Source organism: Pipra filicauda, unplaced genomic scaffold, assembly GCF_003945595.2.
Source record: "Pipra filicauda isolate LSUMZ 115617 unplaced genomic scaffold, ASM394559v2 scaffold334_size1588553_pilon, whole genome shotgun sequence".
Lineage (NCBI taxonomy): Eukaryota > Metazoa > Chordata > Aves > Passeriformes > Pipridae > Pipra > Pipra filicauda.
The window spans coordinates 1181282-1205918 of NW_024104459.1; the positions used below are offsets into that span (position 1 = coordinate 1181282).

General features: G+C 40.0%; 1 protein-coding gene across 2 annotated transcripts in view; it reads right to left on the reverse strand.

The window, feature by feature from the left end:
- Nucleotides 1–1600: 1600 nt before the first annotated feature.
- The window catches only part of SLC17A8 (solute carrier family 17 member 8), a 32561-nt gene continuing 9524 nt past the window's right edge, over nt 1601–24637 (reverse strand). For both annotated transcript variants that reach the window (XM_027739227.2, XM_039384000.1), the window contains 10 exons: nt 21654–21772; nt 16361–16475; nt 15677–15764; nt 12717–12803; nt 11647–11786; nt 9931–10080; nt 6991–7123; nt 5625–5735; nt 4080–4207; nt 1601–3450 (listed from right to left, as the gene is read on the reverse strand). In XM_027739227.2, coding sequence (XP_027595028.1) covers nt 3112–3450; nt 4080–4207; nt 5625–5735; nt 6991–7123; nt 9931–10080; nt 11647–11786; nt 12717–12803; nt 15677–15764; nt 16361–16475; nt 21654–21772 — 1410 coding nt within the window. In that variant the 3' untranslated portion in view covers nt 1601–3111. The remainder of the gene's footprint in view (nt 3451–4079; nt 4208–5624; nt 5736–6990; nt 7124–9930; nt 10081–11646; nt 11787–12716; nt 12804–15676; nt 15765–16360; nt 16476–21653; nt 21773–24637) is intronic.

Genomic DNA, 24637 nt, shown 5'->3' on the forward strand with positions numbered 1-24637 from the left:
GAATTGTTCACATCCACTGGCATTAGAGACATGACTTTTTGGGGACTCAAGGCTGGGATATGCCAGCTGTTTTCCTGATTCTTTAAATGTGCCAAGCTGAAACATATTTTAAGAAGTCAGTTTTAGGAGAAACACCCTCAGTGACTGCACTTCCTTAGATTCCACAATAAAATGTTATTGGAGCAGGTTGCAGATAGAGACATCCAGCAAAACTGGAGTTACAGAGTCAGTTTGTTCTCAATAAGTTGTCTGTATTCTTGGTCATACATGATTGTGGAAGCCACTGTGTAAATCAGAGTTGATTAAGTAACAGAGATTTCCAGGAAAGAAAACTAGTTTCCAACCAGTGCTGCTGTTTATGCTTTATGCAATGTACCTGAAATATTTAAACAGATGAAAAGGAAAGTGAGAAAGGCAGCCCAAACATCTGAATGTGAGTGTCAGGAAAAGCACTGTGCCATGCATATAACTTCAGCTGGTCAGAGCTGATACTAGGTCTCTGGGAGAAGCTAAATTTGGAAAAGAAAGAAAGAAAGTGGGGTTTTTTTAAATGCAAAAGCTTGTCCAAAGGTTTTTAAACCATTTTTTTCAGGGTACTAAATAATGCTCAGATGTCCTCTGAAGTCAAACTTCCACTGCACTAAATCAGTGCAGTCTGGATACAAAATGATCCTGCTAAACTGAGCTGCTCACTGTCACTTGTGACAGCTGTGGCGCATCTGTAACACTAAGAAATAGGAGCAGAGAGGCAACTGAGCTCTCATGGGCTAGTTGGCCATTTCCCAAAATTTTGGGATGTTTGTAGTTCTTTGTCATAACAACAACGTTCACTCCCTTTGTGTTCCTCTTAACAAGACAGGAAAGTTACCCTTTATCATTACTGGGAAAATGATGCTGCTTCTGAGAAAATGTTACTGTTTCTAGAATGGTATGTTGTCTTGTCTTCTCTTTCCTCTCTGTCAGATTATACTTACACTGATTATTATATTAAATCCCTTCATAATATGGTTTACTCTATTAAGAGTTCCTGTAGTAACTATATGCATGTTACATCACTGGGGAGGGAGAAAGAACCTATTTGCTCTGCACATATGTAACGCAATGGCCCTCTTTCCTTTGTAAATTGTGGTAGGCATTGCAAAATATCTTGACAGTAGCTGGACCAGCTACTGTGTGATAGACTGATGAAAATATTTGACTCAAGTTCCTGCCAATTAAACCCCCAAATGTTGACTGTAAGCTGCAAGAAATAAGATAGATATTTTCTTATACCTACTCTGAATATCAGTAGTGAAATAAGCAACTCTAGTCTAAACTAAAGTTTAGAATTTTGGAAAAAAAATATTCTTTTCTGTCTTAACAGAATAAAGTTAACAGATTTTTTTGAAGTGGCTCATTAATAAACTGCATTTTTGTCAAAGTAGGATTGAGCTGTACCATAACAATACCCCTATCATTAAATTATCTGCTCATACCAACTAAAGTCTTCACTGTAGTCAAATTTGGCGTGCATTCATTCAACTCACTTTCCATCTTATTTATGTACAGTTGTAGATTGGATTTTGCCGAGTAGAAAAGAAATAAGAGACAAGAACGAGAATCAACTAACTTCCCAGTCTCCCTTTTTAATTACATTTGTAGGGAAGATAAATAATCTGTGGATTCAAATTAATGTACAAGTGTAATTTCACTCCTGGGATTCAATTGCATTTCAAAAAAATACAAAAGTGGTTATGAGAAATATTCAAAAACTTGTGTGCATCACAGTGGCTATATACGGTACATGAGAACAATAACGCTGAAACATCACAACGCACAGCATAGGCTAGACATCATAGTTTTCACTTGAGTTTAATGAGGCAACAGTCATGATGAGAGACAAATTAAAATACAGCTTACTGAAATTATCCATTCTGAAAAGAGTTTTGATGTTACAATGAGTGTCTGAGCTGCAGCTAACTGCTTGAGATGACACAGCATACTCCACTGGTTGATTCTAAAAATGGTAGAAAAAGGCTAAAGCCACTTTATACACTCAAACATGTACCAATGACAAAAGAGAATTACTTCTGGACATAGGTACCCTCATAACTCTCAAATGGTACAGTGCTTCATTTGTAGCAAAAACAAGACTGAGGCATTGAAAAGTTACAGATCCAGAACTAAAGATTTTACTCCTGTAAGGAAGCTCATTCACCTAAATGAGGACTGTTGGTGTTGAGACCAGGAACTCTTATCAGTATAATACTAGAAAAATATATTTAAATTGCTTCACAATAATGAATTGAGTGAGAATCCTAGTCCAAACAGGACTAAGATTTCCTTTCATAAGGAGTAATAATATTGCATCACTAACGATGATTTTTTATTCAAAATTATTTCATGCCAGCACAAAATCTTTGCAGAGGGTGAAATTTTACAAGTATCCATTTTATTGCCTTATCCAGACTCTGTGGGTTATGCGCATAAAGAAGATTTTCAATCAATTTGTACGAAGAATTGAAGCAACACTGCCACTTTTGCTACATATTCCACTCCCTCTTGTTGAGTGACCATTAGTAATTAATTACAGCTGACTGTTATAAATCTGCTTTTCCCTCTACTCTGATCTTTTAGTATGGGCTAGTGTTTTGACACGGCATAAGCAGTTCAAATATCAATCTAGAGGAATCCTAAAAAGGCAAAGCAGGGTCACTCACAGCAGACTGTCACACCACTGGAGCCCCAGTGATTACACAGATCACCGTGGATCCATCTGATATGAATTGTCCTTTCTCTGTTCAGATGAGAAGATGAGGGAACTCCTTGCTCCTGCAGTCAGTCTTACAGTTTGCATCAGGCAGGAGCCCTACTGGCTGGTCAGCTAATGGGCACAGAAACACTTCCAAGGGCATACAATGGCTGGGAGAGGATTTAGTATCAATTCTCCCAGTTGCATTGCCATGAGCCCTCTTCCACATTATTAGGAGGGAACTATCACCCCTTGAATCTGGCCAAGTGGTCAGATGTTACATAATTGAATAAGAGAATAAACATGGATACCTGATGATTTGGGGCAGCTAGGCAGGAGTCGTGGGAGTAGATGCTATACAAATCTTACAGTTTCAAGTATTAAGACAAATCTTGAAAATTTCCATTTTCATAATGGTAAGAAGTCTGTCCTTCCATGTCTTGAGTTACTTGCTTTTGCTTCCTCCATTCCCTTCTCTGTACTTCACTATTTTGACTGGTAGCACCGTACATTTTCTTTGGACTTACAAAAGTTTCATTGTTCAGCTCCGTTTCTTCAGCCAGTTCATCCTGATCAATTATGCCACATTTCTCTTCATTGAGGTTTTCAGGGTCAGCCCATTCCTGCTTCTCCCCAGAAGCAAAGATGGCATAGAATATCACACCACTGTAATGCACCAGGGCTGCGATCAGAAAGACGTTCTGCCATTCTTCACGGGTCTGAAAGAATGGTGCAGGTCTCATTAAGTTTCCAGTAAAAAGAAATATTACTCTCTGAATTACACCTTGAATTAGCGTATATTGAATAAAGATTGTGATCACTGTTTGATTTCTGATGTTGTGGATAAAACAATTTATAACAATCACTGTGAAGAACTTTTTTTCTTTCCATAACAACAGCTAAAATAATAAAACTTGGGTTTCTTTGGGTTTTTTCCTCATGTTGAAGTTTCTCTCTTGCATGTGAAATATTCATGGAGTTAGAAACACAGGGATTTCTCTAACAACTAAGTTAATCTTATTGTAGATCAATGATTACTTAGGAACCCTACCAGGGATGCATTGTAGAGGAGTTTCCCAAGCCCTATAAACATTGCACAGTTGTATGGAGATATTGCAGAGACTCAGCCTCAGGGGTATAAAATACTATCTCCCTACACAAATAAGTAGTTTATAATAACTAAGAATCAGGTCACCATGGTACTATAAAAGTGAATGTTTAAGACAAACAACAACAGAAAACAGCTACAGAGACCAATGATAAAATGGAATACCCAGCAGTCTTTGAAAAGTCTTAACTTTCGTTGCACTACCCAACGCTTCTCCTAGAAAACATGGAGGAATGTTACCTTATGTTTTGTCATTGCACCAACAATGAGTGGGCACACCATTCCTGACAGTGTCCCCACGCCGTTTGAGATCCCCATCAGAATGCTGGCATAACGTGGGGCTATGTCCAAGTGATTCACATTGAATCCTACAAAAAATGAGAGACAGTGGTCAGCTATGCAGTGTTGCTCTACCAGGCCCACAGGGCTTTCTACAGCCATTATGGCTGAAGGAGCCTGAAAAAGGTAGGAACCCTACTACTATAAGTATTAAAAAGAAGAATAGTATTTTCTTGGTGATAAATATGGAAGACATTGCAACTCTATTCTTTCTCAAAGCTCCCTTTTTCCCCCAACTCTGGAGATCATGTTGTATATAATTTAAAGTTCTAAGTGCTTGTACATCACATCTTCTCATCCTGAAACAGCACTCCCAGAAAATATTTTTAATAAAGAAATCAATACCTCATATTAGTAAAATATCTTCTACCTTTTTTACTTAGGTAGTGGTGGTTTTTAACACATGCTTTTTGGTATTTTAAGTAGCAGTTTAACAACGTGATAAAAAAGCAGAATATAAACCAGTAGGAAAAATATAATTACCCTTACTAGTGTGTCTTCTGGGTACATATTTTATTAAGAAATAAAAACAAATAATAAAAATCCAATACTAAATACTCAGAGAATTGTCATGCCTTAGATAACAAAAATTAGTCATACGAATTAAGGTTGATCACAAGAAATGATGGTGAATTCCAAGTGCATGGTATTAAATACAGTAAGAAGTGAACTACTGGGTAAATCCTGCAATAAAAATTGATTAAGAGAAATGACCTGCTATGCAACAATCTCATAACTGAGTTATAAAACCACTTCCCATCTGCATAATCCTGAAATAACTGAAGACCAGCAGTTATTTTTCTGATTAATTTGGTTCAATAGATCCATCTTCCTGGCAGTCTTCTTAGAAGATGTTGTCCTTCCGTTTTCACAACAGAAGGTTTTGGATTTTTTAGGAATGATGATACTGTTGATGTTACAAACCAGCCTGAGATTGGTGAGACCCATGAAAGTGTTAGAAACAGCTGTTCTGGAGAAGGGCTGGTTGTAGGACACAAGAGAGAGAGGGCTGACCTAGAAAGCAGAAACCAGCCACTAGGGCTTGGGGCAGAATTGCAACTGATAGCCCTTGTGCAGCTATTCATTGCAGAGTAATTCTTTCCTTCTCTCTCTCTCTCTCTCTCTCTTTTTCTCCTTTTAGGGATACAGTTTAAACAAGAAGAAAATGGCAACTGACTCTGTAAAATTATATTAGAAAATAGCAGAATGCTGATGTAAACCGGAATCAATAAAAAGCAGGTTCTCTCAAAGTTTCATGTTCTGTGTGCAATATGTTTTATAGATTCTGAAGTAAATTATTTCTGATACGGGAAGAAATAGAGAACAACCCATAAGTAGCCACATTAAGTGCAAACATAATAATAGAAATTATGACAGTAAGAACAGCAAGGATAATAACATCACTTTTATCAGGAACAGTAAAACCAAGAATAAGATAATTCTTACCTGAAATGGCAAAGCCACTGAAGCCTACTGCTAACACAAGAAAGGAAATGGCCACTCCTTTTGTATGAGAGTAACCAACCACCAAAAGTAAGGTTGCTTCCATCCCAAAGCCTTCAAATGAAACACATAAGAATGAATTACATTTAAATTACTATTGGTCATGGAGATGCTAATAAGGACTATCCAGATTAGAAGCTTAAAATGAGACAAAATTCTTTTGTATCTTATAGCTATTCTTAAACATACTTAGGAACTTTGTGGATTTGCAGAAATATTTGTATATTTATTGTTTGAGAATATGTTGGGTTTTTTTACTCCTCATTCATTGCTGTGTAAACGACCCAAGCAGTTGGTGAAGTTAATTCACTGAACAGTACAGGCAAACAATGAGAAAGTAACTGTGCAAAGGGCAGAAAATTCACAAACACAAAACCATCATGGGCAAAGGAGAAAAACACTTGCCTTCAATTTCTCAGGGTTGTAGTGATGCAAGGTGCTCTTGGTAAATGGAACAAAAGAGTGTTTTACATACAAGTGTGCTACCAACACCATAGGACATCCCTGGGCATCACAGGACACTTCCAGTCTTTACTGTGAATTCACATTTTCTCATATGTAACAGTACAATCCTTCTGGTTTGTTTTTTTAATGACACTACTAATATGCCCTGAAAATACAATGAATTTGAGCATCTTCTGTGAAGATGCATAGCAAGTTGCGTGGTCTCTCTAATTGCAGGCATCTCTGTTTCTAGCAGCCCCTACCATCCATAAATAATGTAAGCCAGCAATTGACAGTGGACAACTAACTGCACCACAGGCTATCTGGCTTGAAATCTTTTCTCTAACTTAGTATCAACCTTACAGGTAGATGCCACTGATTTTGCAGTTCAGTGACTGAACTGGAAACAAGTTACTTTGTGCTGACTAAAAATGAGCCTGTCCATCCTTCAACTTTTTTTTGTCCCAAAGTTTCCAGATTAAACTTGCCAGTGAGTTCTGCTGGAAGTATCAAATGGGAACATCACCAGTTATTACAAGACTGTATCCACTGAGAAAGGGTCTCTCCAGCACCATGGTACAGGGTTAACTTTGTCTGTATGAGTTTGCAGTATGAGGCCTATTTGACCATACTACTCTATTGCCCTTTCAATTATTAACCAGACTTTTTGCCTCCTCTGTTTTTAAAAGCATGTTCATATGAATAAGGATTCATGCCATGAGACATCAGCTCTCCATTTAATGTTTCAGATTAATCAGCTGTAAACACAATCTTGAATAAATCGCTTCATTAAAATTAAACACGAATTAACTATTATATTTGTAACATACAATTGAAATATCATATTTTCAGAGTCCAATAGTACCTCCACAGTTCATGACCTTCCTTACAGTGGTGGTGGTTAAGATCTTCCTGCTCCGTAGGAAGTCAGCTAGCTGCCCTCCGATGGGTACAATGATTGTCATGACCATGTGAGGAACAGCTGACAAAAGGCCAACCTGCAATTAGACAAATGACTGCTTACTGCTCACATCCTCCTTCAAGACTTAGGGGGAAGAAATCAGGAACCATAACTTTCCTTCATCTCTTTCCACCTTATTACCATTAGACACTTTTTTATCCTAGATTCTTGTGTGGGAGGTTTGCAGACAGGTCCAACAGGAACTGCAGCTAAGACCTGTGTGACCTTAAGCTACCTTTATCCCATCTTTAGGGATTTCTAGGAGCTTGAGAGACTCCAGCAAACTTTTGTCCAGTTAATAGAAGCTTTCATCCCAGACCTTCTCAGTAACGGCAGTATATGAGCCACAGCATGGTTGACCAGTGCCTAAGGCACCAGGGAAGTGGAAAGAGTCTGGGCACCTTCCTTGATTTTTTTGGGACTAACCTGGTTGTTTTCCTTCCTTCTCCCCCTCCTGCCTTTCTCCCTCCATCCCTCCCTGAAGGAGAGAAGGGCAGGTAGGGTTTTTCTCTGTTCCTATTTATTTCCTGACAGTAGAAAGAGTGCTGCATATTTGTGCATATTTGTACATATTCAAGAGGCAGGGGGAAGAGACACAAGCTATAATAAAGATTAAAAAGAGAACTCTAACTAAAAAGTCTGATGCTTATGCTCTGATGGAGTTTTTCCTCTCTCCAATAACCAACAAAGAAGCACAAGAAAACTGCTCTAATTTATCTGTAGACATCACAAAGTCCTGTCTTATGTGTCCTGATATTGGAGTGCTCTATCTTGGTTTTCAAATGCTTTTATATATTTTTGTTATTCAGGTTCTCAAGGAGTTCCTTTCTGAATAAACAGTCTATCCCCACCACCTGCCACTATGTAAAGGAAGGAAACGCCTGCACATTGTATACGGCCTGAAGACGGTGCAGCATAAAACCTGGCAATAATTTAATAATTTTACAAATTATTAAATAAGCATATGTGTAAAGGTATGCATGCATTTTTATTCTTGTGGATTACAGCCTACAAACTGATGTTCATCTTCTTTAGATTTCCATAGCATCCCAGAATCACAGAGTGGTTGAGGTTGGAAGGAGCCTCAGGAGGTCATCATCTTCAATCCCTCTGCTCAAGTAGGATCACCCAGAGAAGGTTGCCTAGGAATGTGTCCAGATAGCTTCTGAATGTCTCCAAGGATGGAGATTCCACAACTTCTCTGGGCAACCCAGAGAAGTGCCAGTGTTGTCACCCTCATAGTATAAAAGTGTTTCCTGATGTTCAGAGGGAAACTCCCATGTTTCAATTTGTGCCCATTGCCTCTTGACCTGTGATTAGGCACTACTGAAAGAGCCTGGTTTCATCTTCCTTAAACTGTCCCTTCAGATATTTTCACATATTGATGAGAATCCTGCTGAGCCTTTTCTCCTCCGGGTTAAATAGTCCCAGCTCTCTCAGCCTTTCTTCATAGGAGAAATGTTCCCATTCCTTAATCATCTTCATGGCTCTTCATTGAATTTTCTCCATATGTCCATGTCCCCTTTGTACTGGGGAGCTCAGAACCAGACACAGTACTTCAGGTGTGGCCTCACCAGTGCTGTGTAGAGGGTAAAGATCACCTCCCTTTTCCTGCTGACCTTTCCATAATGTAGCTCAGGATAGCATTAGTCTTTACTGCAAGGGGACACTGCTGGCTCATATCTAATTTGGTGTCCAGCAGGACTCCCAGGTCCTTTTCTGCTAAGCTACTTTCCAGCTGGGCAGATCCCAGCATGGAACTGTTTCTCCCCAGGTGCAGGATTTTGCACTTTCCCTTATAATACTTCATGAGGTTCCTGTCAGCCCATTTCCCTGGTCTGCCAAGGTTCCTCTGTATGGCAGCACAACCTTGTATAACCTATCAGACACTCCTCCTAGTTTTATGTCATTTGCAGACTTGCTGAGGGTACACTCTGCCCCATCATCCAGATCATTAATGAAGACGTCAAACAGGATCAGACTCAGTACATCCCTCGAGCTACTAAATTTTAGTGATCAGCATGACATCATCTAGAAGCCTTTCCTTGAAGCAGTAATTTAGTGATAAGTTTGAGTTTACTTTCTAGAATGCACAACCTCATTACATTGACAGTCAGTCAGTTTTATGTTGGTTTTAAGTTAGTGAGGTACAGAGGGGTGCAACTCCAGCATTAATGAAAAGCATCTCAGAATAAACAAATCTAATTTTTCTTATATCCATGATCTTCATCTGTATGTTGTACTTGGCCATTCAGAGTGTCATCACTACCATGTTGTAACTTGGACACACTGTGCTCCCAGAACACATAAATAATGATTAACTTTGTTATCATTATCAGTCATAGAGTTGCTTGAAAATAATTACCACATAGCAAGTAGGTTTGTTAAAGGAATGTTTTTTTGAAAGGGAAAACTTTTCTGAGACAATTATTCTGAATTCCTCATTCATGCTCTGAAGAGGGACTGTAACAATACTGATTTTAATGAAATGGTGGTGGCAAAACATTCTGGGAATAATCTACTGGAATTATCTGATTTCTCCTCAAATACTCTGCATAGAATCATAGAAACATTATGGTTGGAAAAGACCTCCAAGATAATCGAGTCCAGCTTTTGACCAAACATCACCATGCCAACTAAACCATAGCTCTATATTTTAAGTGCCACGTCCATTCATTTCTTGAACACTTCCGGGGTGATGATTCCACCTCCTCCCTGGACAGCTCATTCCAGTGCTTAACCACTCTTTCAGTGAAGAATTCTTCCTGACTTTCAACCTGAGCCTCCCCTGGTGCATCTCCTAGGGTGAGGTCTGAAGGTCACCGCTTCATCCCAGACATTTACCTTGCTTATTGCAAATCCAAAGACTTCTTCAAAGTAAGCAGGCTGACTTATAAGGAGCAAATAGAAGGTCCAGCTTCTGCAGAAGTTTGCCACAATGATTGCGTAAACTGGCATTGAAGTGAAAAATCTCTTCCAGGGAGTACTAAATTTCTAGGGAAAAAAGCCACAAAAATTGAGTAGACAGAGGCAGAATAAAGGACCAGTGTTTTTTATTATCAAGCCTATCCAGAACATTACATGCAACTAACATTGCAGATCACTAAGAATGCAAGTGAAATATACCTCTTGAATTAATGGCAAAAACCAGGTAGAGACATTTTCTTAGAATAGTTAAGATTTTTAAGATGAATACTGCACTAATATTGCCCTGCTTACCGAAATTACACGAGGTCTTCTGGAGTCCTGCTATTGGGATAACAGGATCAGTAACAGAAGCAAAGAAAACTAGAGAAAACCTTGTGTCATTCCCCACCTTTTGGCATGATGCAGTTTGACACTTTCTTCTGAAAGGAGTGTGAAAAAAGCATTATCCAAGCTAAGAGACATAAGTAGCACAGCAACAAGCAGCTACCTGCTTCAAATTAATTAATTTAGTTAAGAAAAAAAAGCCTGTGGTAGAGAATTTAATTTCTGTAACTTGCTTTTGGCATTTTCAATTTCTATTTATGCTCCAGTACTCCATACATAAGGAATAAAACGCACTTCAGAGACCTATTCATTTGTAATAGAATTCAAATCAGAAGGTGAAATATGTAGCTATGGCAACATGCATTGACATTCTCCTTTTTTAAAAAAAAAAGTTATCTGTGTTTTACAGGTGACCGTATGCCTGCAGTTGTGTGCGAACACATGAAAGTGGTACTAGTGTCCTTTGCTTTAAAACCACCATACAGCAAGGAAAATCCATGATATGGAAAAAGGATGTGTGTTTCCAACCAAGACCTCATTGACTTCAGCCAAATCTCAGGAGCATGCTCAAAAGCAGAGCCTTGTATTTTACACTCTCAGCAAGGCTATTACCCAAAATATGTAGAGGAAAAAGCTTGGAGTTACTTTGTTCCAAAATGTTCAAGACTAAAAGCCAAGAAAGAGCAGTTTAACAAGAAACATCTTTGGTTTTTACTACTAGCAAAAATAAGTTACCTAAGGGAATGGAGAGAAGTTCGATGGCAAAATAGATTTTAGCTCAAAGTTTCCAGGATCTTCCAGGATCTTCCCAGAGAGAGGATAAGGAGCCTTAAGGAAGGACCTGAGCTGCTGTGAGAGTGAGCAGGGCAGAAAACCTGTCCATAAACTTTCAGATTTGCAATCATCCTTAATAGGAGATCAAAAGGCAGATGGATAAATTAACATCTGCAGCCAGGTTTCTTATTTAGTTAAATACATTAATGTTTTTTAGAACAAGCATGACAGTTACTCAAGAGCAGGAGACCAGAATGTGTTGTTCTCCCTTGCACCCCATGCCTTCCCTCCCTAGATTTGGGAAGCTCTATAAGCCATGGGCTGAAACAGCATTATGTGTTTTCCTGTTGCTGTACTCATCCTCTCCAGCTGCATGAACCTGATCCTGTAATTTTCATAAAAGGAAAAACCCCTAAACATCAATAGAAACTAGTTCTGCCACTCTTATGCAGCTAACAGTATCCATCCAGTCTTACGCTCATCTTGTGCAAAGTGCTCACAAATTATAACAAGAAAGGCCTTTTTTTTACTTACACTTGCATTAGCCAGGCTAGCTCCTTCTCCTATACTTGTTTCTATATATATTCTTTCTTCATTGGTTATTGTTGGATGCGCAGCAGGACTCTCATAGGCATGAAGCAACCAGAACATGTACCAAACAACCCCAAACATTCCTGCAGAGGCCAGAATAGCAAAGCTTGATTTTAAAAGCCAATAAAGCTACACTTCAGTATCCGCAAGTCTTGAAGTTTGTTTCAAGTGCCAGTTAAACCAAACCTGCACAGAAATTATGCCCAGGGAAGTAACAAAGTACTGTAACTAACTCTATGTATATTGTATGCCTGCTGGCAAAGTATTTGAGCATTTTGTTGCTTGTATTACATGTTATGCACGGGGCAGAGAAAAGGCAGAAGGAAAGCTCTGTGTAGAATCTGGGAAAGGAAAAAAGCAGACAGGCCATAACACGATCAAAATCTGCATAAAGGGATTTCACAATCAGACGGTGTTGGCAAATCTTGTGGTGTGTCCTGTATCTCCAGAGAAAACAGAGAAAACCTGTCTTAACTGGGTCGCTGATATGCAAGGCTAGGTTGGAGCCAGCTCTTCCACATACTGGAGGGGGGAAGAATGAGGCACCACAGATCAGCAACAAGGCCATACCTGTGTAGTAGGACCACTTTGTAGGGGTGGCATTGCTTTATTGAAGATGGGCAGCATGGGGAAGATTTGTCAGGGCAGAAGTTTTCAGAGGTATTGGGCTCCCCCTCGGCAGCATATGCTGTGGCGTTCACTGTTAGTGTGCATCTGGGGCAGATGCCACACAAGTGTTTGTGCTACAAAGGAACCTTTGCAACTGTATCCAGCCCTGTCACTGGGTAACCGTGGGCTGTAGCCTGGTCATGACAATTTTACAATCTTTTGTAACAGATGATTACAAAATGAAAGCTCTCAGAATCTGCAATAACTAGAGAATAAATTGGAATACCCATTTGCAACCTCTTCATTCATCAAAACAACTTTGATCCATACTTGTTAGACAGGTTTAAGTGAATAGTTGGCAGTACCAGTCTAGTGGCAGAGGTCCTTTGTGTTAAGCAACTCACCATAAATGTAGAAGACAGATGACCATCCTATATACTGTACCAGCACACCTGCCAATGGCATGGCGACCACCGCCCCTGCATAAGACCCTGAGGAGAAAATGGATTAGTAAAACGTATCAGTCATGATAGGTGTGCCCAGCTTTCAGAACAGATGATCCAGACAGGTGTTCATGGGGGAAGAACCAGAGGGACATGTTTGGCTGATTTTTTATGAACGTGGAAAATTGGATGGAAGCTCCAAAATTTTGCTTGGGGTGGTGGGAAGGACTGACCCTTGTTGGTGTGAGATCACCAGTCTCATTTTGCAGTTAGAAGGGTTGTACCCTGTAGGTAAATAAGATCTGCAAATCCAAGACTGATGACAAACCATCACAGAGGCATAAGCTGTATGTATGCACTCGAGTGGGAAATCTCACCTAACCCCATGGTATATGAGGTGAGTTTTGGAGAAGCTAATGACCCAAGTTTTGGAAGTCTTCCTTGGTGCCAAGGAATCCTGATGATTGCAGATATTCGGGGAGGCTCTTGTCATGGCTCTAGATTCATGACCACGCAAGGGCTAGCGCTGGAGAGAGTGTTCAAACCAAACCTGTGTCTGTGTAGCCATGTTTAGTTCATATCAGTGGCATAAACAAACAGCTGGAATAAATAGGCAAATATTGATGGGAAAAGAAAGGATAAAAACATGGTCTGTGCCAAGGTTTTTGATTGTGAAATATATAATAGTGGTGAAATATATTTCCAAGTGACTTGTAGAAAGAGATGGGTATTTAAGTGCAATCTGGACAGCAGGTTTCAGTGCAAGACAGTGCCAGTGGCTTCACATGTGAAGAGTGTTGCTTTGAATTATTCTAGGAAATGAGATACTTGTGGTTTTGAGAGTATTACATACTTCACTAATAAACACTTGTTAATAATCTACTCATTAGCAAATATTCCTCTGCAATGGTTCACAGTGATCCTTCTCCTCACCTCCATGTAAATCATTTTTCCTACAGCAATAGAAAAGCCCTAGGCCAGAATGTAGATAGAGAAACCAGGAACCTGGTTAATATGGGGTTTCCTAATTTTTCCATTGTTCCTATGCATCTTAGAAGTGCAAGACTCAGTGATCTGTAGCCGCTAAAATTGGTGTTGAGCTGAAGGAGTGGTGGTGAACGGTGCTGCATCCAGTTGGCGGTCAGTCACTAGTGGTGTCCCCCAGGGATCAGTGTTGGGCCCAGTTCTGTCTAATATCTTTATTGATGATTTAGATGAGGGGATTGAGTCCATCATCAGCAAATTTGCAGATGACACTAAGCTGGGGGAGTGTCGATCAGCTGGAAGGCAGGAGGGCTCTGCAGAGGGACCTGGATAGGTTGAAGAGTTGGGCTGATTCCAGTGAGATGAGGTTCAACAGGGCCAAGTGCCGGGTCCTGCACTTTGGCCACAACAACCCCCTGCAGCGCTACAGGCTGGGCACAGAGTGGCTGGAGAGCAGCCAGGCAGAAAAGGGACCTGGGAATTGTGGATTGACAAGAAGCTGAACATGAGCCAGCAGTGTGCCCAGGTAGCCAAGAAGGCCAATGGCATCCTGGCCTGGATCAGGAACAGTGTGGCCAACGGGTCCAAGGAAGTGATTCTTCCCCTGTACTCGGTGCTGGTGCAACCGCACCTGAAGTACTGTGTGCAGTTCTGGGCCCCTCAGTTCAAGAAGGATATTGAGGTGCTGGAGCAGGTCCAGAGGAGAGCAACAAGGCTGGTGAAGGGACTGGAGCACAAGTCCTATGAGGAGAGGCTGAGGGAGCTGGGGCTATTCAGCCTGGAGAAGAGGAGGCTCAGGGGAGACCTCATCACTCTCTACAACTCCCTGATAGGAGGTTGTAGCCAGGTAGGGGTTGGTCTCTTCTCCCAGCAAGACATGGTCTTAAGTTGTGCCAGGGGAGGTTTAGGTTAGATATTAGAAAGAATTTCTTTACAGAGAGGGTAATCAGGCATTGGAATGGGCTGCCCAGGGAAGTGGTGGATTCTCCATCTCTGGAGGTTTTTAAGATGAGACTGGATGTGTCACTTAGTGCCTTGGTCTAGCAACTGTAGCGGTAGTGGATCAAGGTTTGAACTTGATGATCTCGGAGGTCCCTTCCAACCCAGCTGATTCTATGATTCTATGATTCTATGATCTTTCTATATCCAGTGCTAGGGTTTCAAGGAGAGAGCACTGAGTGTGGAGAGACTTTTCTTTTGATCTGTTCTTCTGCAGAAAATGGAAACACTTAAATAATCACTAAATCCTGAAGTAATCTGTAATAAAAATAAAATTCCCATAATATGCAAACATGGGATTTTCCCTCTTGCTTCACTCCTCCTTTTATCCCTTATCTCATATTTTAGTGCTGTATTTTCCCTAGCCTTACAACTCCACCGCTGATGGACAGAATTTTTTTCTATGATTTTTACATTTTCTATTGAACATTTTCTCCTACAGACATTCATCTTCAGCTGTCAGCATTGGAAAGGGACTCAGAGAAAAGGCCAAAGTACGTGCTTGATCATAACTCAGAATGAAGCAGAACGGCTACTGGCGAGAAGTTACATCATCTCCACTGCAGTATATTGAGAAGCCAGCCTAAAGCCCTTTTAAGATAATTTCTGAGTATGTGTTTGTTTAGGAGCATCCATTCAGTATGTATAATAAATGGAATCACTAAGGATGGAGCAGATAAAAAAATACAGTGTAATTTCTTTCATGTGACACCTTTAGACCCATTTTAGTTTACTATGAGAGCCATTATGAGTGTTGGCTTCAAATGATAAAATGGTGACATATTAAACAAAAAGGACTCTCAGGTTCCTGAGCTTAGAGTACAATTTGATTGTAGCAAAGGGCAGAGGGTTCGTATTTCTCTTTCAAATAATGAAATTAATAAAATACATCCAGTAGGAATATGTACTTACATAAATCACATAAACTATCAACTTACCACAGAATGATGTGGTAGCCAACCTGCTCCTCTCCAGCGGCGGAGCCCATTTACTCCACATCCCATGGCAGGCTGGGTAGGTGACGCCCTGGCAGACATTTCACACATCATATGATTTGCTTTCACTGCATTCCGCTTAAAGTATTACAGAATCACAGAATATGCTGAGTTGGAAGGGACCCACAAGGATCATCAAGTCCAACCCCTGGCCCCTGCACAGGACCATTCCCAAGAGTTACACCATGTGCCTGAGGGTATTGTAGTTTCTCATACTATCCATACTGTCTAGCTGTTTGTCATCATGGAATGATGTAGGAAGGGTTACTTAAGTTTGGAAGAGCTCAATTGTTTAGGTATGAAGATGTCAAACCGATCTTGATTACTTTTTACTTCAGTAGTAATACATACATTCTGAGGTAAAAATGCTGTTTAGTATATGCAGTGGATGGCACAAGTAAACTAAAATAGCTCAAACTGCTGCACCAGAAATATAATTTTTTCTTTACTTGTAAGTAAACTTAAAATATAAATCAGCATGATTAAAGAGTTATCATCTAAAAATAAGTAACAAGTTAAACTGTAGATTGATCAGAAAGCTTGATCAAAAAGATCTTACAATGTTTTAGAACCAAATCTCAAAAAACAAACTATGCTTGAAAGGATCAAAATGGTGAGTACTCCTACCTCCACCAGACCTTGAAGAATCCTTACAAACATCACACAGCCATAATGCACTCTTGCTGCAGAAGGGATGATCATGTTCAGTGTAGATGTTAGAAAGATAGCTGCTCCAAATACCCTGTGGAGAAAAGTACCATGAAAGGGAATACAGTTATTGTCTATTTTTCAGAAGTAACTGTTTTCAGTTACAGTTGCAGAGACAATTACACTTAACCACCATCTCAACAACCCAAACACTTATAAAGTCCCCTTATTGTTAAAAGGGGATAAATATTCAGGTGGTCTATACATTTTCTTCTCTGAATGGAACAGATTTTTGTACATGCTTAAATAAAGGTGCTGGACTTCTATTTGTATCAAGAGAATTAGGTATGGATGTAGGTACTGGAGGCCCGGAGCTACTGTTTATATGAATCCTGACCTGAGAGAAGTATTGCTATCCCAGGAGGTACTTAAATTCTGTTATAACAAGAGGGTTTAACTTAAATTAGGTATGTCCTGGTTTAAGTGCCTCTGTGAACATGCTCCCATGTGCTGGTCAGTTCCACTTGCTGCTGCTAGAATGGGTAACAGGGCTGCTTAAGATCACTTCCTTTCCAACATCGCTTCTCTAAATAACAGCTACAAATGTCCTTTATGACTATGACATAGAAGGGACATTTCTACAAGACAAATTCTGGGAAAAATGTTTATAAATATTATATAAATATTTTGTTACCCTGCTTGGGAAGAGCACTTGCTGCAGCTGGACATTAAGTCAGTTGAGGATCTAAATGTACCTGGGGCTCAGCACCTTTGGGAAATCATTTGCAGCCTCCCAAAGGTTAGCACCTGTTAGAGAAACAGGCAGCAGAAACCTCTGTGTAATGGTAATGAACGCAAGCAGCAGTCCTGAAAGTGCAGGCTACACAGAGGTCCCTAGGGTAGCACTCAAAGCCGTGTCTGCTGCACTCACCACAGTCTGTGGGAGCTTTTCCCGACATGGACATGGGCTTTCCTGTATTTAACTGAAGAGTGGTGCACACTTAGTGCCCAGTGTCAATAATAAACAACAGTGACACTAGACATGGAAGACAGCTGGACTACAAGGCAGTCGTTTCAGTATGGCAGAGGCTCTGGGTTTGCCAGGCACTGATGCTGCAATGCAAGGGAAGAGCATCCCTGGGTTCCCAGCATGTGCCCAGAAAGGACATCTGGGAAGTTCATTTGAAAAATGAGACTACTGCATCATGAAAAAAATCATTGGAAACCAAGAAAGAGGCTGGGAAAAACCAGCTGGAACCATCACTGAAATGACTACCATTAGTAGGAATGAGCTGTACTTGCTTGATTAGATTTCACATATCTTCACATCTGGCTGAGTGAAGCCTCAGGTTTCCTTTCTGTGCAATGAATGGGGTTCATTCAATAGCTGTGTCATGAGTGCTCTGAACATCAGGAGTTCATTACTATAGCATCTGTGGAAGTTGATATACATGAGGATCCCCTCTGAGATCCTGTTACAGCACTGAAAAATATCAGAACTGGCAGTCAGTTCTCCACAATTGCCAAGCACCATTTAAATTGAATGGATTGCTACTAATCTTCAGTAGTTTACTGTCTTCTTTGTGTTGTCTGCAATTGCAAGCAGCCATGCCTGGCTCCCTGTGGACAGTCTTTGTATGGGACACCTTTTATTCTGCAGCTAGAAAGTTGCAGCAGTTGGTGGCCCTGCAGACCACAGCACAAGGACATGGGACATCAACCCAAAGCTGCCCTGCCTTGCTCCAAGACTCAAGGTGACACCCTGGGAATAAAGCAGCCTGTTTTGTTCAGGGCCCTCAATTCCTAGCAACACTATTAGCTACCAGCATGCTGCTGTTTGTGAACTGTAATTCATGTTTGTTTTTCAAACCACTCAAATTCAGTGACATTTAATAAGCTTTGAATTGTCTTGTTATGTGTGTGGCATTTCAGGAAGACAAGCTTCATTCTGATACATGAATCATATTAGACAGATATTTGATCAGAAATTTTGTGGTTTGGACAACAGCAGTATTTCTCTCCATTTTGATTTTTTCTCGCAAAGACATAAAAAAATATTATTACAGATAGCTCTTTGTCATGTTCCACTTCAAAATATTCATAAATTTTTAAAACTTTTTGTTTCAATTCCTCTTTTATTTTATTTTTTTTTAATAAGGATTTCAATTGTTTGACTTTCAGTCTCTTTTTGAAAATTTATTCACAGGAAATATACGTGATTTCATTTTTTTTTTCTGCTCTTAGTTTTTGCCGTAGGATTAATGGTAGTATTATACTGTGAGGAATCTACAGTCAGAGATCAACACTGTTTTATCTAAATTCTCTACACCTATTGACAAAACCAACTCACTACCTCAGTGACAAGAAAGTACTAAACAGATGAGCACAATAGCAAAGAGGCTGAGCAGGCTGGCAGAGAGAAGTGACAAGGGAACTATATAGAAACCAATCTGAAAATATGAACTAGAATAAAAAGGCCACAGTCATATCTTGACATTGAGAAGATTGCTTTCAAAGCCAAGTAAACGTTTAACTGAGAGATAAGTATTACTTATCTATTATGATCAGTGAAGACTTTTGCACCTTGCTTTCTTACCACTAATAGAAATATCAGGTCGGTTATCATAATGCTGTTGACTCATGGAACTACAGCAAATCATGTAAATTAATACACATGTGAAAGAATAAACTGTGAGAAAGAGAATGTGTTTAATTATCCAAACAGGTAGCTCTGAAGACTGAGTTTCCGAACTCTGCTACTTCTTTTAACGCCAGCTGTTAATATGCCTGGGTTATAAATGCATCATTTATACTGAGTTAGAACCAGTCACTCTTCTGCTACTATTTAAAAAGCTGAGTATTGTTTCCACAAACAGGCAGCACCTTTTCAGCAGTTCACTGCCATTTATCCCAAAGAAGTTGGTCTCCACTTTGATTAAAAATATTCCAGTTTCTTTTCACTTCATTCACATATTCTTCTCTCCTGACTACCATGACCCTCAGGCCTCTTTGGGATCAAAATGGACTTCTTCAGCAATACACTCCTCTGCCCAGCAGGGTGCTCTTACCAAACACCAATATCAAGAGGTGCCTTGTCTTTCATGTATACACCAAACAATGATGAAATTACATTTAGTCGCATATTTGAGGATAAGCAGCAAGTCAAAGGGATGGTGTCACTAAATGATTCATGAACTTTTTGGTGGAATGCTGACCTACATCAATTTGGATCAATGTATAGAGCAAATTATATAGTGTTAGATGGTTTTGCTGCAAAACCATAAAGCACTCAATATTTTCAGCTATTCTGAGATCCATTTGAATTCTACATTATTACAGATAATTATGTCCAATAGAGAATTGCCTGGGGTGGAGGCATCCGTGTATATTCAAGGTTGTACAGTTCAAACAGGTGGCAAAAGAGCCTTTGCCTAAATCTGCAACGTCACTAGTAGGATACAATCTCAGTTCCAGAGTACAGATGAGACAAAAGACAGCATTTGTCTTTCTAGGGATGGTGGGTTCACCGGCCCCAGAACTGCTGTTTTCCTATCCCATGTCTTAGCAAATAACCCCTCTGAAACAACAGCTTGGCACCACTGATGAATCTACCTAAGCTGAAATTGGTTGGGTAAACAAGGAATAAAGGAAAAACATGGACTTAGCCAGACCTGTGAATCCTATTACTGCAAGCAGAAATTCTCTTCAAGCTCAGTTTTTGAGCTATTTTTGTTCCTCAGCAAATTCTACTCCTAAATCCAGTTGTAGTGGAGCATTAGATTGAGTTGGAAACATTAAGGACTTAAGCACTTAAGGAAGTAAGCACTTAAGGAAGTAGTCTGCTGACAGAATACATTGAGTCACAGTGTAAATGTGGTTGATTTTACTGTTTGCAAGTAAATTAAGGAAACAAAAGCCAAACTAATAATATGCTGAATTGTTCAACCACAGTGTGCACATCTGTGTTTTGAAGCCCTTCTGCTGCAAAAGCTGGTGGCAAGACTAGAAAGGCTGGGGAAATTATTAAGCTTAGCTAATTTGTTTGTCTTATTTGTCAGATGGAAAAATACTCTGCTTAGGCACTGTTATGCGGTAGAGAAATTAATAATTGAGGATGCTAAGAGTGTTGAAGAAGCAGTGCAAACTGAACTCTGAGTAACTTTTGGTTATGGACAGAGGGGATTTGGAACTGAACAGTTTGGGCAATTCTATGGGATGACTCTGTTCTGGAGTAATTTCTGCAAGGATACATGGTGGGAAGAACATCCAGGCAGTCTTGTAACCCCTATAGCTCTTTGCAGAAGGCAGAGCAAAGTATTTTGATTTGGGGAAAAACAACATATAAATGGTATTAAAGACTTTTCCAATTCTGACAGTGTTTTTAGCTAAATCACATCTTGTTTGCAAAGAATGAAATTAGTACCAATCATCTTGTTTTTTTAATCTAAAAATCAAAAATGCCCCAAACATGCACATCTCATGAGCTTATTCATAACCAGCTGTCTTCAGACAACCTCCCTCTCTCTTCTGAGAGACCGTGTTCCAAGTTCTTAAGACTTTTTGAAGTAAAGCCCAAACCCAAAGTTACTGTTGACAAAATTAACCACTTTTCTTACTCATATTTTCTAAAGCAGTTGAATTTAAATAAAATAAAATAAAATCAGCTGACAAACACATTGATCATAAAAGAAATCTGTATAGATGCTCAAAGGTCACCAAACAGAAATCATGATGCTCTATTACAAGTTCTATGCAATCCTAATTACAGTCAGTACTAGATCCAGCCATGTCCAGGATGTTTGTGTGCACTAGGATAGATTCGTGGCTTCAGAAGACAAATAGCTCTGCAATTCCTTCATGTTTCAGTCCACATGGAATTTTTAAAGCAGAAAGGTCAGATTTTGTTGGAAAATTCTTGTTTGGTGTTAAGTCGAGCTAAAAGGCACTAAGGCAATTTCTGAAAGACAAATGCTACAACCATTATCTGAAGCACTAGGTGTGATTTTCCTAACACTCTCCAGATAGCATTATTGTTTAGAGAAGAAACTTATAAATATTTGAGACGAACCAATTAAATTGGAAGAATCACTAATAGGCCTATAATGGAAATTGAGTCCCATTTTTAATTATAGGCATAAATACTGCATGTTCAGTTTCAAATGTGCATTTCTGAAACACACTAATTCACTATTTTGCTAATCATAATTTAAACAGAAGTGTAAAACTGTCATCAGGCTCTAAAGCTTAATTCTTTTGCTTATTTTTTTCTTACCTGTTAGCAGCCAGTTTGTTTGCAATGAACCCTCCTGGAATTTGTGTCACAATGTAACCCCAGAAAAAAGAGCCATGAATGAGTCCCACGGTCTCTGGATCCCAGTTGAATTGGGCTGTCTTTAAAGGAAATGGGAAAAATGCTGTAAAATGAAGCATACTCACTGGAAGATAACTATTGTTTGGAAGTCACACAGAAGTCACACCATCCTCCAAATAAAGGCAGCCTCTTTACACTGGCTGCTTGGGGTTGCTGAGCTTGAAACCCCCAGTTAAGGTAGAAGGATATCTGATTTCCATGTGAGATTGCTGCTTTTTTTCTTAGCTTTCAGCTGAATGGATAAGAGAGGGAGAGGGTTCAGCCAGATTGTAGTTAACACTGGACCTTCATCTTTGCCACTTGCCACTGCTTCCCCCTGGGCTGCTTCATCCTGAAACCTTTGCTTTTGAGCCTGCTCAGAGTTATAAGAAGGACCTGAAGCCTTTCAACGGTACCTCACTAGGTGTTATAGTGCCATTCACACTCCCTGCTTTTAAGATGAAAACAACAGTGACCAGGTGCTGCAAACTGGTAAGTAATGTTTTCCACTGTTCTGGCACATAAGCTCCCCAGCTTGTTCTTCACTTCTTTCCCTCTAGTGACCTGCCTTGTGCTCCAACACCTTGTTATCACAGAATCTCTCAGCCTTAGGATGACTTGCCTTTCTTGGTGACTCCAGTCACATTCCAATGGCAAATCAGAGCAGGAGATTGAGAGTATGTCCAACACTGGTGGTCTTGAGCAATTCTTCTGGTGGACTGATCGTATTGGGAATGTAAGTCAGACCATTATCCCTGTGTGTCAGTGATTCATCCAATACCTGTAGTCCAATAATCAATACGAACCTTTCCTTATTTCCAGCCTAATGTTATTGCTAGATTTCAATCTATTTTCCCAAGATTATCAAGGTTGCTTACGTTCTTTGGACTCAACTCATGGTCAGACTTATCCATAGTTCTCCCTGTCAGGCCAAACTCTGACCATCCACAATCAGCACTAAGTGGCATGGGAGCAGAGAAGGTGGGGGGTGAAGGACGTAAGACCTGAAGACAAGGAAATCTGAAAATAAAACTAGGTAACACTAGCTACTGACTAGTTTATTTTTTATTAAAAGTGATGCCAGTTGTAGCGCTGGATTTGGATACAAAAGGCCAGCCACAGGCTGGTCATAGGTGGTTCCTAGACAAAAATGCCTGCAGCCAAGAGAAGAGCTTTCCTCATACTTGAATACTAAGCAGTTTCAGTCTTCTCAAAGCTCTTCCTGCATAAGGATTTCCCTGTTTTCTGATGACCTTGTTTGACATACCTTGTTCAGAAGAGGGATAGCCAAATTCCAGGGCAAAACATAAAGAAAGTGAAGAAAAGGAAGGTGGATCCAAGGTGCCCTTACTGCCCTCCATTCTGTGAGGTCAGAAAGGGTCTGGCTCAGTATAAACACACTACTGTAAGGTCAGTGTCAAGTTTTTCTTAATGAGCCCTCAGTTCTGAAGAACTCTTTTCAAGCAATAAAAAAACACTGTGTTTTGCTTCATGGTCATTTTCATGCTAATCACATGGCAGGGAAAGGTGGCTAAGTATGATCTGAGGAAGCAGCACAAATGTCCTTTGGATTCAGGATTAAAACTGTCACTAAAATGCCACAGAGAAATGACAACTATAGTGATAAACCTTAACATCTCATTTTTTGGTATTACTTTCTGCGTGTAAAAAGAACAGTTTTTCCCAGTAAATTGCTTTTTTCTCCCAAACAAACTAAAAAACAGCTCATTGTTTAACCTGAAGGGAGAAAGATGGCATTAATTAGCCAGACATGTTTACAGAGGGCTGAATGTTTTCCCTCCTCATCAACACGCATTTTGACAAGAGACCCACTTTCCTGTGTTGAGCTACACTTCTGTATAAATACCTAATTTTCTGCTGGTGATTTCCATATGAGTTTCCAGGTAGTGTTAATTTCTGAAGGCAGAAACACCATGTGACATCGAAAAAGTTTCTGATTCAGGAGATGCTCATGCCAAACAGTATAAGTTTAGACTTGTGAAAGGAATTTATCCCAATTTCCTGAAACTACCTCTTCTGAGCCTCCCAACCTATGCAGGCACATCCTTTCTCTTGCTTCAGGGTTAAGTATAGAACTGTGAAATCCCAGCAGGATCACAGGGAGCAGGGATTATAAAGAATAAATACAAATCGAGCAGCAAGTCTAAGCAGGAGCTGGTCAGAGGAAATTGCAGCTGAGGAAGAACTAGGATCATAGAACCATGGAATACCAAGTTGGAAGGTGGATCTCAAGGACTGTCTGTTTCATTCTTTCTTGGCAAAAGAAACACAATAATAAATACTGGAGTGTGATGATAAGGCCTCCTCTGTGCCTTCTTTTCTCAAGGTGACCAAACCCAGCCCCCTCAGCCTTTCCTCACATGGCAGGCTTCCCAGTCCTTTATTAATCTTTGTGGTCCTTCTCTGGATGCTCTCTAGCCTGTCTACATCTATTTTGAGCAGGGGGGACCAAACTGAACACAGTATTCCAGGTGTGGCCTGAAGAGTACTGAGTAGAGTGGGATAATGACTTCTTTATCTATGCTGGTGATGATCTTGCTGATGCAACCCAGCATTCCGTTGGTTTTCATTACCACAGCAGTACACTGTCCTCTCATATTGGTCTTGTTGTCTACCAGGACCCCTAGGTCCCTTTCCACAGAGCTGCTCCCCACTAAGAAATTCTTCATTCACTTTGGTTAATCTTTTGGGGGTTTATTGAGTCTCATTAGAAATACTCTGCTTGATAGCTAGGAAGGAGAGAGTAAAACACTGTAGGACTGGCCATGGCATAATGTGGGAAGGAAGATTCATTTAAACTCCAGTCCTAGAATCATAAGCATCATCTCTGATCTTTGCAGATCAAAAGCTCCTATCATCATGAGTCATGAAGACAGGCGTACTTT